The 14339-nt window shown below is 39.7% G+C and overlaps 1 protein-coding gene across 1 annotated transcript in view; it reads right to left on the reverse strand.

Moving 5' to 3' along the window:
- Window positions 1–1917: 1917 nt before the first annotated feature.
- The window catches only part of PCOLCE2 (procollagen C-endopeptidase enhancer 2), a 48470-nt gene continuing 36048 nt past the window's right edge, over window positions 1918–14339 (reverse strand). Inside the window, exons 6-9 of the mRNA XM_065411036.1 lie at window positions 11633–11784; window positions 7664–7747; window positions 3863–4030; window positions 1918–2048 (exon numbers count right to left, since the gene is read on the reverse strand). Coding sequence (XP_065267108.1) covers window positions 1918–2048; window positions 3863–4030; window positions 7664–7747; window positions 11633–11784 — 535 coding nt within the window. The remainder of the gene's footprint in view (window positions 2049–3862; window positions 4031–7663; window positions 7748–11632; window positions 11785–14339) is intronic.

Consider the following 14339-nt stretch of genomic DNA (forward strand, 5'->3'; position numbering starts at 1 on the left):
CGTCTGGAGGGCCGGACGCATAGTCTGTAACACAGAGATTGGATAGTTGTGTTCTCTTCTCCCCACATCCTGTAAGTAGGGGAGAGTACACATGGCTTCCAGAGCACTGCATGAGTGTAAAGGTGTCACCAAGCTGTTGTCTAGGCGTGCAAGTACCAGAATACATAGAGTCTACACATGAACCAGTATTTGAAAACTAAGTGTGAAACTGGAGCATGACAAATGTGGTTTGAAAACAAATGTCACTTTAAGAACACCAAAGTGGCAGAGGCAGCTTGGTTTAGTGGGTAGAGCAATGGCTGGGGAGTCAGGAGACCAGGCTTCTATTGCTGGCTCTACCATTGAACTGCTAGGTGATGCTGGGTAAATCATTTCATCTCTGTCCTCCCCCCTTTTCTCTTCAGAGCAGGAACGTTCTCACATTCATTGTGTGTTTGTTCTGTACAATCCCGAGTACAATGGGATGTCAGTCTCTGTTGGTGTCTTTAGGCACTACCATCATGCAAACAGTGGTGGGGAGGGAAACATTTTAGAGACATGATTTTCAAATTGATGTCCCTTTAAGAATTCTCTCTTTTTATTTGGTTATGTTTAAAGTCACCTCTTTAATCTGAGGAATCCAAGGGATAAACTGACCTCTGGACAGTATTTATTGAAAAGGATGATAATTTCTTAAGCGCCCAAGGAAGCCTGAGCGTCTATTACCACATACAATTTGTCAGTGACAAAGTTCAGGCTTTGTGTAGTTGTAGAATCAGAAATAAAAACAGTTTGTCTGCCTTCCACAGACCTGTTGTTCAATTTCTCCATTATGTTTCAGTGAAATCTACATTCTTCCATCTACTTTAACTTGAGTTTTTATTTCAGAATAAGGATCAGACAGGATGCAATGGACAGAACGGATAGCAGTAACTGACGTTGTATCACAAGCATCTCCCTGCCAGTCATCTCCTTTCCTTTATGTATAAAGGCTGATGATGTGGGAATACTGTCTAAAAGAAAATGAATCACTCTTACTTTGTAGCATTTCTTTCTTCCACATCAGCCTATGGGGACAGCTATATTACCATTTGCATCCCCAGTACTAAGCTGTGTCATTCTGAATCTTGGTCTCCCATTCTATGAAAGACGAAAGCATACTGTTTGCAGGTATAGTTCAGTGGGCCTGGACTGGTTCCTAGCCCTTACCTATGTAGTGAAGGTTAACAATATCATTTGGCTTTTATTTGTGAAATACTGAAAAATAAAATAAACAATGTAGATAAAACATCACTAGGTAAAAGCATTGCACTGTAATAGTTTCAGATTTTTAAAAGCCCTAATCCAATTCCCATTGACTTTAATGTAAACACTATAAAAAAGTGTGCTGCCATTCTTGCTATGCCAGTCCCAGAGCATCACAAGCATGTAAATGATCAGAGATTTTCTATTTTTAGCATGCCCCACTTAATACATGGAGAACTTGATAATTCCTTGGTGTATTGTGAGGTTTTAAAATATTTTATTAAGCATAGATAATAATGCAAGAACCCATATAATAAAACAACTTTAGAAGAAAAGGCTAAGTTAAAATGAATTACTATAAATATTGCACTTATTCTTATTTTACATCTGCACATAACTCATTCCTAAAAAAATCCTTCTGAGACAAGTATAAACTGACAGCTTCAAAGGAGTCAGAATTTGGTATGCTTCAGATCAGATGGTTATGCTGCAAATCTTGCAGTTTAAAATTAGGGATCTATTCTCCTCTATATATTTATGTAATTGACAGTGCCAGTTACATGGTTATATGTAAGGGACAGTAGACTGACAAGATCTTTTTGGTTTTGGTCAATTTTATCTTCCTGATTTTTTTACTGTATGAAAATTGTTCCTCACAAAGCGATGACAGAATGCAAGTACAGGATTCACATTTTAACATCGTTTGTTTTTCAAGGTGTTCAGGATCTTTTGGTTCTTAGTCTTGAAACTCATGATAAAGTTGTTGGGCAGGACTTTACCTCTGCCATCTTCTTCTAGCTGGCCCATGATGATGTAGTTTAGACCTACAGAAAGGAAGGTGACGTAAGACAAATCTCTTTCTAAACATAACTTGGAAAGAATAGTTCTACTCTTGTGGGCTCTATTTACACAGGTAGTGCTGCATACATTGCATAAAAGGTGCATCCCCCACCTTCTGTTAAATTATATAAGGTGGCCAAAACTTACTTTTTAAGTCCTAACTCAGCTAGTTCGATTCTTACCTAGAGAAGAATGCGTCTCATCCAGTTTAAATTTGTCTAATAAGCTCATATACATTGACAGATATGATTTTAAAAGCCAGTTGTCACAAGTATCCTCCAGTCCCAGGGCTGCAGCGGAGGTCCAGGTGCTGGGGCTTCCCCTGTGCTTCTGCGGGGGACCAAGGTTGGGGCACTGGGGCTTCTCCCTTCCCCACCCACAGGGTGCTTTAGCCGGAGAACGGGGTTGGGCATGGAGGCTTCCCCTGCAGCCCCACAGCTTCTACTAGGGACGGGTGTGGGGTGCTTGGGGTTCCCCCACGCAGGGGCTTCTGAGGGGGTTGGAGGCTGCTGGGGGGGCTTGGGGTTCCCCCACGCAGGGGCTTCTGAGGGGGTTGGAGGCTGCTGGGGGGGCTTCCCCTATCCTGCAGCTTCTGCCAGGGATGGGATTGGAGGGCACTGGCGGGATGGATTTCCCTGCCCATCCAGCGTTGCTGCCGCGGAGTGGGGTTGGGGCATGGGGGCTTTCCCTTCCCCGCCTGCTGAGGCTCTGGGCTTCCACCTCTGGCACCAGATTTTTTCTGGGGCCTCCCCAGTTGGTGGGGGTCCCTGGGCATGGGCCCTGTGGCTAATCTGCCACTGTGTCTGTTTGCTCCATCAAGGACATTGTTATATCTCCCAGATATCCAAATTCCAGGCAGCAAAAGATAAAAGCAAAAATTAATTTCTGACTCGGATTCCTTCTTCGGTGCTGGCCATTTTGGATACTTGTTGGAAATACCAGTGGCAGACTGAGGGTTTTGCTTTATACTCTGGTTAAATTATTCTGATTTTTCCCTGTTCTGGTTCCATTTTTGGTTTCTTTGTTGCTTTTTACTACAGCTTACTCAGGAGGCAGGGTTGAGGTCTGTTCTCAATTTCTTGTTACTATGAAACCTTGTCCAAGCATTTCTTATAACGATACACTTGCCAACTTGATTACATTTTATTGGCTGTTGCCTTGGTTGACATACTTGATACAGAATTTTGTTTGGTATGGCTGTAGTGATGTTACTTGATATCGAGTGGGTTTATTACTATTAGACTGCCTGTAAGATAGTTGAGGTAGGGAGGTATTAGGTAAATTAGTACAAAACAGCTATGGAGGAGGAGAGGTCATCGTGCTTTCAAATGTGCTCTTGGTTGTCGTATTGAGTACTCTTACGTTTAACCTGTTTGCATTTTCCCCTATCTAAATAACTGCATGTGAAAACAGGCTCCCAAAACTGAAATCCAGTTAAGCTTTATTTGGGAACACCAAAACAAGTTCCTGTTGATTTTATTAAAATCATATAATGATACTGAACCACTGCATCAATGAAGTTGTAAGAATTGTTTCACCTACAATATCTATCGGATTTAAAGTCTATACCTAGGTTTTACACTCAAGTAGATGTTTATCTATGAAGTCTGTCATTTGGATCAAGTGATTCTGAAAACAACTGAAAATGTATTATACTATTAGATAGTTTTTTCTTGAAATGAGTAATTCTGATACATTAGCTGACTAATTAAAATTGTTAGAAGAGCTATGAAAATGGAAGCCATGGTGAGCAAAGTTTTACAGAAACCTAAAGCAGTTATTTGTCTCATTTACTTACCTCTCCTGATGAGAGGACACTGCTTACAAACAACAATGATCTTGGCACTCATATTCTTGCCTGCTTGCTGAATTGCTAAATTTCCTTCCTTATATACATTTATGATTGATATTGTTGCATGTAAGCTGCCGCCCCGCGTGACTGCTGTGATAACAGTTCCCGTTATTACTAGAAGAAAGAATATATTAGTTTTCAGTATCATGTTTATTCTTATAGTAGGTTAAAAATTTTTATCTGTCAGTCTTGATGGATGCCCCTTTAACTCTTGCTTATTTCTAAAGGGTAAGAAGGTAACAGAAATACATTATCAGCCACCAAAATGAGGGCTGCAACATATTTGCAAAATATTGAGGTCTGTCAAAAATTGAACTGTTTCCAGAAAACACCAACAACTTGGAAATCCAGTTCTAAGTTTTGATACTTTAAAAAAATAACTAACATCATAGAGTTTAAGAAGGGACCCACCACCATATCATCTAGTCTGACTTCCTGTGTCTCACAGGAGGTCAGACTTCATGAACCCTTATTTTTTCTTTCTGATTTTTAAAATAGTTGGAAATTCTTACACTCATCATTTAATTGTCTTACACTGGGCTCCTGCATCATCCATATCTCTTTTTTGAGAAGGAAGAGGCACCACTAAGCTCACATGCCCAATAAAAAATATTTGACCTGATTTTTCAGAGATGCTGAACGCCCCCATATCCCATTGATGTCAACAGAACTTGTGGGTATGTAGGATCTCTGAAAAACAGAAAATCAAACCTGTTTGTTTTCAGACATATTTTAGTATATTTATAGTAAGAAGAACCTCCTACCTGCTGTTTGAATTGTGAGACTGCTAGGCTGCACAAAACACCTACACTTTTCTTTAGAAGGTGAACTGCAAAGCAAGAAAAACGTGCCCTTTTTATTTACTATTTAAGATACATAAAGACAACCTCTAAAGTTTAGTACATTCTTTTGGATGATTTTCCCCCTTCCTCCCCCAACAGAAATATCAGGTCTTGTCATCCCTGTTTTTGCTCGAGAGCTCTTTGGAGCACTGGAAAAATGGAGTGGGATAGTGACATGACAATAGGCTGAAAGCAGAACTGCAGTTTTCTTCAGTGTCAAAAGGCAATGGTGCATTTTAGGGCCTGACTCTGATCTCACACTGGTTTTATATTTATGGAACTCCACTGACTTTAGTAATTCACAGACTGCCACTTAAATTTAAGCCTATATAATGTCACTATCCTAACTCTTGTTTTCTAATCCTCTGAAGAGCCCTCAGCAAGAAAAAGACATGACGTAATATTCCTAATATAAAGAAACAAGCAGAAGCAAACTTTAGGCCATAATTATGAAAGGAACAATAAACGGTACAACTATTTTTCTCCTTTGCAGTTCACCTTCGAATGAGATCAAATAGATCTTGAATTAGCTAATACATGCTGACTGAACAGTTTAAACATTGGTATAACCAACAGTTCAGATCAAACATTTGTGAAATTATGTATTCTTTTAATTTAGAACTTCTTGCAGTTATATGTGGTGGAAGTCTCATCACAATAGCACTATAGATATTACATTAATGGAGACTAAGAAAACATACTTCTAAAGATCAGCTACCAAATATTACAGGTATACAAAACATATAAAAAGAAATTGCTCTTATTTTCCAACGGGTCAAAGCCAGCAAAATTAAAACCTTCTGCATTAATTCAAAACCTAGATCACATACACAAACATTTTAGTAATCTTACTCTTATTTTAAAGAGGAACAAACTTTAAGGCATCAGAAGCTGGGTGAAGTATTAAAAGCTGTTCACTTGCCCTACGGGACAGAAGAAAAGTGCCTTGCATTGTGTCACTCAATGGCCAAAAAAACCTTTGACCCAGATCATGGGCTGTGATCAAGTTGTTGCACAGCTCAATAAGGGGAGCAAACACCATGGCTTAAGGCCATTTTCAGGTCCCTCTGATCATGAGCCAATCTGCATTGGGGGCAAATTAGAGAAACCTGAAGACTTCTCTAATTTGCACCAGCAGCCACCTCTCTATGCCAGCAGACAGGACGGGAAGTGGCATAAGACATTACGTTATGGCCCTATGCTATCTAAGGAGCCACCTGTGAGGGGATTTTTCCAGGGCCCCCAAATCTGCTGTCTTTAGGGCTGTTTTGCTATGGCGAAGCTATGCACAAAGCTGCACCCAGTGGGAAAGACAATTAGCAATATGCTCACTGGATTAGCTTGAAAGGCTACTGTGAGCAACTTTCTTTGGCCGAGAGGATGGTGGCCACAACGTGAGGTTTCAATAGCCGTAGAAGGGAGTGAGATTTAAAAAGAGGGTTCCAACAGTAATATGGGGGAATCACCTTGTGAGGTAACTAAACAAAGTCACTGACTGATAGTACTGTACAAATACAGTAGAACACCATTTACCGTATATACTCAATCATAAGTCGGATCGTTTATAAGCCGAACCCCCCCAAGATGGATAAGTAAAAATGGAAATTTTTTTATAACCTGTTCATAAGCTGACCCTGTAATTCAGGTGTCAGCAAACTTTGGCTCCCGGGCGATCAGGATAAGCCGCTGGTGGGCCGAGACGGTTTGTTTACCTCTAGCATCCGCAGGCAGGGAGGTAAACCTAAGTAAACAAAGTGTCCCGGTGCCCCAGCTGTTTACCCTGACAGACTGGGACAGCAACTGGTGGGGAAATTTTGGGGGGGGGGGGGAAGCTGGGAGTCAGGGGAGTAACCCCTGTGACCACCCCCCACATGACCCCACCCCTAGCCTGGGACCCCCACACTCTCCCCATCCCATCCCTTCCCACCTTATCTGGGGAAGGCCAGGAGAGGATGTCTCTGACCTGGCTCGAGCTGCTCCGGCAGGCTGGGCAGCGCAGCCGCAGCCTGCTCCGGCGGGCCAGACCAGGTGGCGCGGCTGCAGCATGTTCCAGTGGGCTGGGCTGGGCGGCACGGCCGCAGTGTGCTCCGGCAGGCCGGGCGGCATGGCCACAGCCTGCTCTGGGGGGCGGGGCCAAGCAGCACGGCTGCAGCCTGCCAGCCCCGTAGCTGCAGCTGCTTTGGAGGCTGGGGGGAGAGCAGCGTGGCCAGAAGCGGAGAGACTCTGGCCCCGCCTCTTCCCTTCTAGCTCTGCTGGCTGTGCTGCCTCTCCTTGCCCCCTCTGTTGGGGGGAGGGGCTGTGTCCCACCTCTCCCTCTCTATACCCGTTCATAAGCTGACCCCCTTCTCTGGCGCTTCCCTTTTTTACTAAAAAATTCGGCTTATGAATGAGTATATACGGTAATCACCAGTAATTTATATCTGAATAAGAAAAGTATGGCTTATAGGCTTTCACAGCTTCTCCATATTTCACCTTAGGTTATTTAAAAAAATATTTTGAACATCTACAAACTGAATTATGGAATAGTGAGTAATGCAAGTACGTACAGCAAACATATCGTTGTGAATAAAATATATACAGGCTGTTCCAGCAAGACAGTATGCCAGCGCAGTACCTGAATCGACACTTTCATATAGCAACAGTTCACCTTCTGTGTAGTCATTTGTGTTTAGACTGAGAAAGTATGTTTGTTTCTGATACACATTCACTGTCTTTACTTCAAAACATCTCCAGGAATGTATTGAATCATAGATACGTAAGAGAGAGAGAGAGATAGTATGATGATATGAAAACATTTCTTTGCATACTAATGGCAATTTACAACTACATTCTCTGTAATTCCTCAGAGACTAAACACATAGCCCCAAGTCATTAATTATAAAGAAATAAACTTTGTTGTTCTTACCAAAGTTACTTGAACAGTAATTGCTCTCAAGAGTCCCATTCCGTCTACATTTTTGCTGGCAAAGGGCAACTGTAGGTTTCAAAGCTTTTTTTCATAGGACAAAAAAAGTAAATGAGTAAAATTGATATTGAGTGTATTTAAACATTCTAAATAATATTTTCAAGATTCTTCCTGGTGTTTTCAATCTGCAAAACTAGATTTGGGATTCCAAGGGATGAATTGCCTGAAGATGATTTCAATAGTCGTCTTCTTCCAACTTCCTCACCCAATCTTTATTGGATCTTTTTTATTATATATATGTTATCTTCATGTATCTGTTTTAATGGCCATATTAACTGAACAGAACTGAAAACGCCTTGTACAATCCAGAATGCATACTATAAATACAGAGATTTCAGCTGCCCACTTGGTTTATGAGGTTACATAACTGCACACAATAAACAGTCAGGGGTACAACTAAAACCTGTCTATAAGGCATCAATTTTTTAGGAAATATTTGGTGGCAAAGTCATGAAATATGCAAGTGCAGCCTTAATTAATCCCTACTGTGTCTATGCATTCAAGTATAAATGTTAAGTGATGTGTGTGTGTTGGAGTAAATAGGGATGCCAAGATGACATTAAAAATGATGGCAGCTTTATTGCTGAATAGTCTTAAATTTTGTGGGTTTACAACTTATCACTGTTCATGTTCTTTTAATGCAGTTTTTCTTTATTTATAGTGACAATTTGCAATAACATTTATATTTGACAATGTAATGTGATCTGAGATAAGGCATTCAAATTATCTCCTTGTCTTCTTACCCACTGCCATGCAGTCTTAACAGTATACTTAAAATACCATCATTGAGACACAATGTTATAGTTACAGAGGGTCCTGTGGCACCTTTAAGACTAACAGAAGTATTGGGAGCATAAGCTTATAACTAGACAGCCTCCTTCAGACAGAAAAGATAATCTTGCAGTTAAAGTACTGCACTGCAACTCAGGTGATCTGGGTTCAATTTCCTAACTCTGCTGCTATCCTGTGCGACTCTGGATAAGTCACTTAATCCTTCTGTGCCTCAGTTACCCATCTGTAAAACAGTACTTCCTTTCTCCCTCTTTGTTCCTTTTGTCTATTTAGAGAGTATGCGTGAAACGCATATTAATGACTGGGTGAATGCATCACAAAATATTTTGTCAACTATGATTTAGTGTGCATTCATGATACTTCAAGGTATACTAGTAAGTGTAGTATATGTAGTAGTACTGTATATTTTGTAAAAATAATAAAATCTGGTTGGTACGAGACCTCATTACAGCATATGAGAAGTGGGAAGATGCTTGTGTGGATGAGAAATGTTGCAATTTAGCAAAGCATGAACTGGAGAGGGTCTGGCTGTAGTTAATTAAACCTTTAATTGGTATCAATTTTATCTGTAGCTATACTGTAAGCAACATGATTTGACCTATACAGTGAAATTAAAAAAAAAACTCATAATGCAGCATTATGTGAAAACCTTTAATTGATAGTCACTGACCTTGTCATAAACAGATAGTTAAGGGTTAATGCCTCTTTTACCTGTAAGGGTTAAGAAGTTCACCTAGCCTAGCTGACACCTGACCAGAGGAACCAATGGGAGGACAAGATGGTTCAAAAGGAAGGAGAGAAGTTCCCTTTGTCTGAGTCAGTTTCCGCCAGAGTGGAAAAGATCAAGGAATCAGTTCTTATCAGAGTAGTGAGTATTAGAAAAGAAATAAATAGGTTTTGTTTATTTTCTTTTTGTAACTTGTCTTGCAATTAGGGGAATAATCAAATTGGGTATTCTTTTGTGTAACTAAGTTTTGCCCAGGGGAACATCCTCTGTGTTTTGAATCTGTTGTCTGTGAGAGTAGCTGGTATGCTACTCTCCCCCAGAGGTTTGTCTTTCACCTTTCTTTTCTTTAATTAAAAGCCTTCTTTTTAAGAACCTGATTTGATTTTTCCCGGTTTTTAAGATCCCAGGGGATTGGGTCTGGACTCATCAGGAATTGGTGGGAGAAAGGAGGGGGGGTGGTTAAATTCTCCTTGTGTTAAGATCCAAGGGTTTGGATCGGTGTTCACCAGGAAATTTGGTGAAGAAGTCTCTTAAGGCTACCCAGGGAGGGAAAGGTTTTGGGGGGGAGACAGAGTTTCCCAAATGACTCAAACTATTTGGGTGGTGGCAGCCAGCCCAGATCTAAGCTGTTAATTGAGCTTAGGGGTTCACATGCAGGTCCCCATATCTGTACTCTAAAGTTCAGAGTGGGGGTGAAACCTATGACAGACCTACTTTTAATCCTTTGAAAACTTCATGGTTTTTCAGTACTTTGCCATGTTTCCTAATAATAATGGTTCTGTAAATGTATATAACTAAACATGATGGTTAATGGAAGTGCCTGCTAAAAGTTAAACAGTCACTAATGGTTTAACAAGTCTAATGCAGGGATGAACTATTTTGATTTGCAAGATAATAAATGCCTGTTATTACTAAGGCTTCTGTTACCAACAAAATATCCACAACTTTTCTCCACATGCTATTCAGTAAGTCGCCAAAAGTTTAAACTGTGGAAGGTTGTTTTTGGTCATACAGGTCTAAGCCATGGAGAGCAGATCACAAATTGAGTGTTCTTCCTGTTTGTCTCTTCCCAACAAGCTCTCCTTTGTGGTCACCTCTGAGTCTGCTACATACTCTGTGAGATCACTAGTGGACTGGCTTTATTTTTAACATCAATGGTGCCACAAGGACTGGTTTAAAAAGCTTAGAACAAATTAATAAAGCTTACAAAAAAAAAAAAAGTTACCAAAATAGATGAATGGGCCCCTTGATGTAAACGGTTGAATATCAGACAGCTGACAAGTTTAGGGACTGGCAAATATGGGAAGTAACAACTTAAAATAGAGAACTTTATGTTGAGGAAGAACTCCATTAGTTGTTACTAGGGTTCCCTCCACTGTCATGTCAGAGTTATCTTTTATAGTTCATTATTTCGATTTTTAAAATGTTTGTTTTCTCCCAAAGACTATTTTCAACAGCTTTTCATTATATATTTTCAGCACCACATCTCTGACAACCCTTCTGAAGTCTTTGTTATCATGACAATTTGATCTGTTTTAAGTACAAATCAACCCACATGCTGTAAAAAACATCATAAATAATTTGTGCGTATGCTGATGTTATTATACATTTAATCTCTCACATTCAGGATATGAAGATTGCAAGCATTAAGCCCTTCAGAATCCCAGCAATGAGGTGATTTTGGCGAAGCATGTGGGAAACTTCCCACTGATCTTAGACACACTGTCTATATTTAGGCAAGTATAAAAGGGACGCTCTCATTTTTTAGTATTGCATATTTCTTTTACAAAACACCGCCACAATCTTTTGCACAAACCTAATCCGAAAGATAAAACATTGCTGTGATGTTGCCAGTAGGGTCTAATGAGAATTCAGCTGGCGTCTGCATCATTTGTTAGATCTCACCAACTGGACAAACAGAGACAAGTATGGTAAATTTTTACGTACAAACTCATCCTGAAACGATTTCATGGTTTCCTCAGAAGTCTAAACCGGAACAATTTTCAGAAGAGTAACCAGAATTTTATTTAGCATAAACAAGAAATCAGTCTTGCATTACACTATGTGAGTACCATGGTGAAAGTTACTTGTTAGCTATCTGCCAGAAACATGAGCAAATGTAGGAAATGCTACTTCAGATTTTCTCACCTGTGACAGTTACAGGCACAGGAAACTCTAGACTGGAGGAGTTTTCTTTAATGATGTTAAATGGATTCTAGTGACTCCCCTGGGTGCATTAATTTTCATCCACTCCCTCAACATTTTTAATACAAACAAACCGCAAAACCAAGTTCTGCTTTTTCACATGTTTTTTACTACAGTTTCCCTTCATCTTTCCTTCTCCTGGAGTGAATTCTTCTTCAATATAAAATAAAACCAGTACAACTTACTTGCTGTTGCAGGGGGAGTGGTCGTAGCTGGAACTGTGGTTGTGGGTAACTTTTTGGCTCTGAATTTATAGTGACCAATAAAGCCATCAGCAGTTAAACTTAAATCAGACAAGAACTGAATGAGCAACTCATTTCGTTCAGATATAATGGGCCTGAAACAGAAGAAAATACTTTGGTTGTATGCCTTTAAACCAGGAAGTTTTTATAACATTCATAGCACAAAATGACTAAATACTTAGCAGTGGATCTCAAAGCAGGCAAGCATCATTATCCCCATTTTACAGACAGGGAAACTGAAGCACAGAGGTGATTAAAGTTGCCCAAGGTCACCCAACAGGCCAATGGCACTGGCAGAAATAGAATCCAGGTCTGAGTCACAGCCCTGCGCTCTATCAACTAGGCCATAGAGCTCTGAAGAGCTACAGTATTTTCAGTAGGTGACAGTAATTTTCATTGTTATGGGAAACTGTTTTCAGGAGACTCACTCAAGCAAACTTTAACTGGAAACATAAATACAAAAGCAGTTCAATATACCAGTCACTGATCGAAAGGCAAATTATTCTATCAGTTAGGCCTGATCCTGAAAAGATTTATGCACATGTTACTTTATGCACATGACTAGTGCCATTCCCTTCACACTGACACACAAATATTCTGAAGATATGGCTTCACTGGGACTATTCTTGAGCATAATGTTAAGCAAGTGTATAAGTGATACCAGAATAGGGGCCCTACAGCCATGCAGCACCTTTGGTTTCAAGGGGGCTGCTTAGGATGGGGAGAAGAATAAATCAAGGCTAAATCCAACTCATTTTTTGGTGGTGTTTGCTCACATTTCAGATACTCGTACTTGGATCAGAGATAAGTTCATCACCCAGCTCTTTCTGTTTTATCATACAATTAATCATAAATCCCATATTTCTAAGACTAATCTCAAAATGAGCGCTGTTAAATTCAGCTTTGCCTTTACAACAGCACCATGGAAAAAGAGCAATAATGACTAATGAAAAGGAGGGAAACATTTCAAAAGTCCTTGGTAACTGGCTAATATGGGGAAAAGTCTTTTTTTCAAACTCAAATGAAAAATTTACTAATCATTTTTGAAAGGATGGAGAAATTGAATTTAATAGTGGATTCTGAAATTCCTGGAAAAGAAGAACAGTAAGTAAAGGGAAAGTTCAGGTATTATTGCCTTCTATGGATTTAGCTTTTTTCCAATAATTGGGTATATACCCCCAAATCTCGGCACAGCCAACTGAGTTTTGTTGTGGTGTTTAAATGTAATGTATAAATTTAATACATATGATTGCAGATACTTCTGTTAAATAGTTGCCATTTCATCAATAGTGTTTGTATAGCACCTACCATAGCGGGACCCCAATGCGGATTACCTCAGGGTACTACTGTAATTCAATAAGAGCTTCTGTGACTATGGTTTTTGCTGCCACAGCCCATCTTGTCGTGTACTGGGTGGCAGCAGTGCATTCTCCTTTCCCCTCTCCTACTTCTTTTGCACTTTTTGGAGACATCCGTTTGATTTTCATTAATAATTGTTAATATGCATTTTACATACAAAAGAAGGGTCACAAGGGAAGAGTAGGAATGGGAAAGACAATAGAAACAAAAAGAAAAATATTCTTATGGGAGGAAGAAGATAAGAAATGGATTTAAAAAGTAAAACTTATAAAATTATTCTGACTGCCTCCCTACCACTCAACAAATCCGATAGATGTTTGTTTTTTTCATAAGCCTTAAGTGGCCATTCTTAATATTCCTAATTAGGCCCTTAAAATAAAACCTGTGAATATCTCCATTTTTGGCTGATATTCCACAAGTGAAATATGACTTCAGTTAATTGTGGGTTTAACACACACACTCTCTCTCTCTCTCTCTCCTGTTATTTGGAATTCTGCATCTAAGAGCTGATTCTGGAGTTGCACAGAATTTGCTCTTTTGCCACAAAGTTGGCACAGAGCAGTGGAATTACAAGAACCCTGAGTATTCGCTATGTAAAAGCTGTGCTCTGATTGCAAAACACTAGGAGTAAAAATAAACATCTGAGGGATATTTGACCTATCTATGCACATCACATCATCTTCTCATTTGAATTACATTAATACTGCACAGGTGATACTAGTTACTTATAACAAGATTATACTGCTGGCTAGCAGGAGAAGAATCTTTTCAACTGTATTAGCTTAACTGCCTAGGGACACTGTTGCTATTGTTTGTACCAGACTTTGCTACTTACTGGGAACACACTGTTTAAAAAAAAAATTATGATTACTGAAAAAGATCTATTAAATTGCAGGTTTTCAGTATAATCTTGATTTCTAGATGGTATAGTGATTTGTAAGACATAATCAGGTGCAAGGTTATAGTGGATTGCTCACCTAGAGTGCAATATGAGGTAGAAAGTAAAATGCTTGCAAACACATGAGGAGTGCATGGATCCAATACAACTGTACTCCTGAAGTGCATCTGTTCTGTTACAGTGGTTTTATGTTATTTGTAACAATTGGTTAATGAGCTCTGTCTTATGTAATTATTGAAAGCAGCCTCAAAATTTAACCCCTCTTTCAAAAAGCTAATATTTTCATTGCTGTCCTTTGAGTCTATTCACTTCCTGCACCCTCAGTGCTCCACAGCACCTGGCTTTTCATTAGAGGAGCAGGGGACATTGTTATAACAGTATCCATCAGAAACA

Source organism: Emys orbicularis, chromosome 9, assembly GCF_028017835.1.
Source record: "Emys orbicularis isolate rEmyOrb1 chromosome 9, rEmyOrb1.hap1, whole genome shotgun sequence".
Lineage (NCBI taxonomy): Eukaryota > Metazoa > Chordata > Testudines > Emydidae > Emys > Emys orbicularis.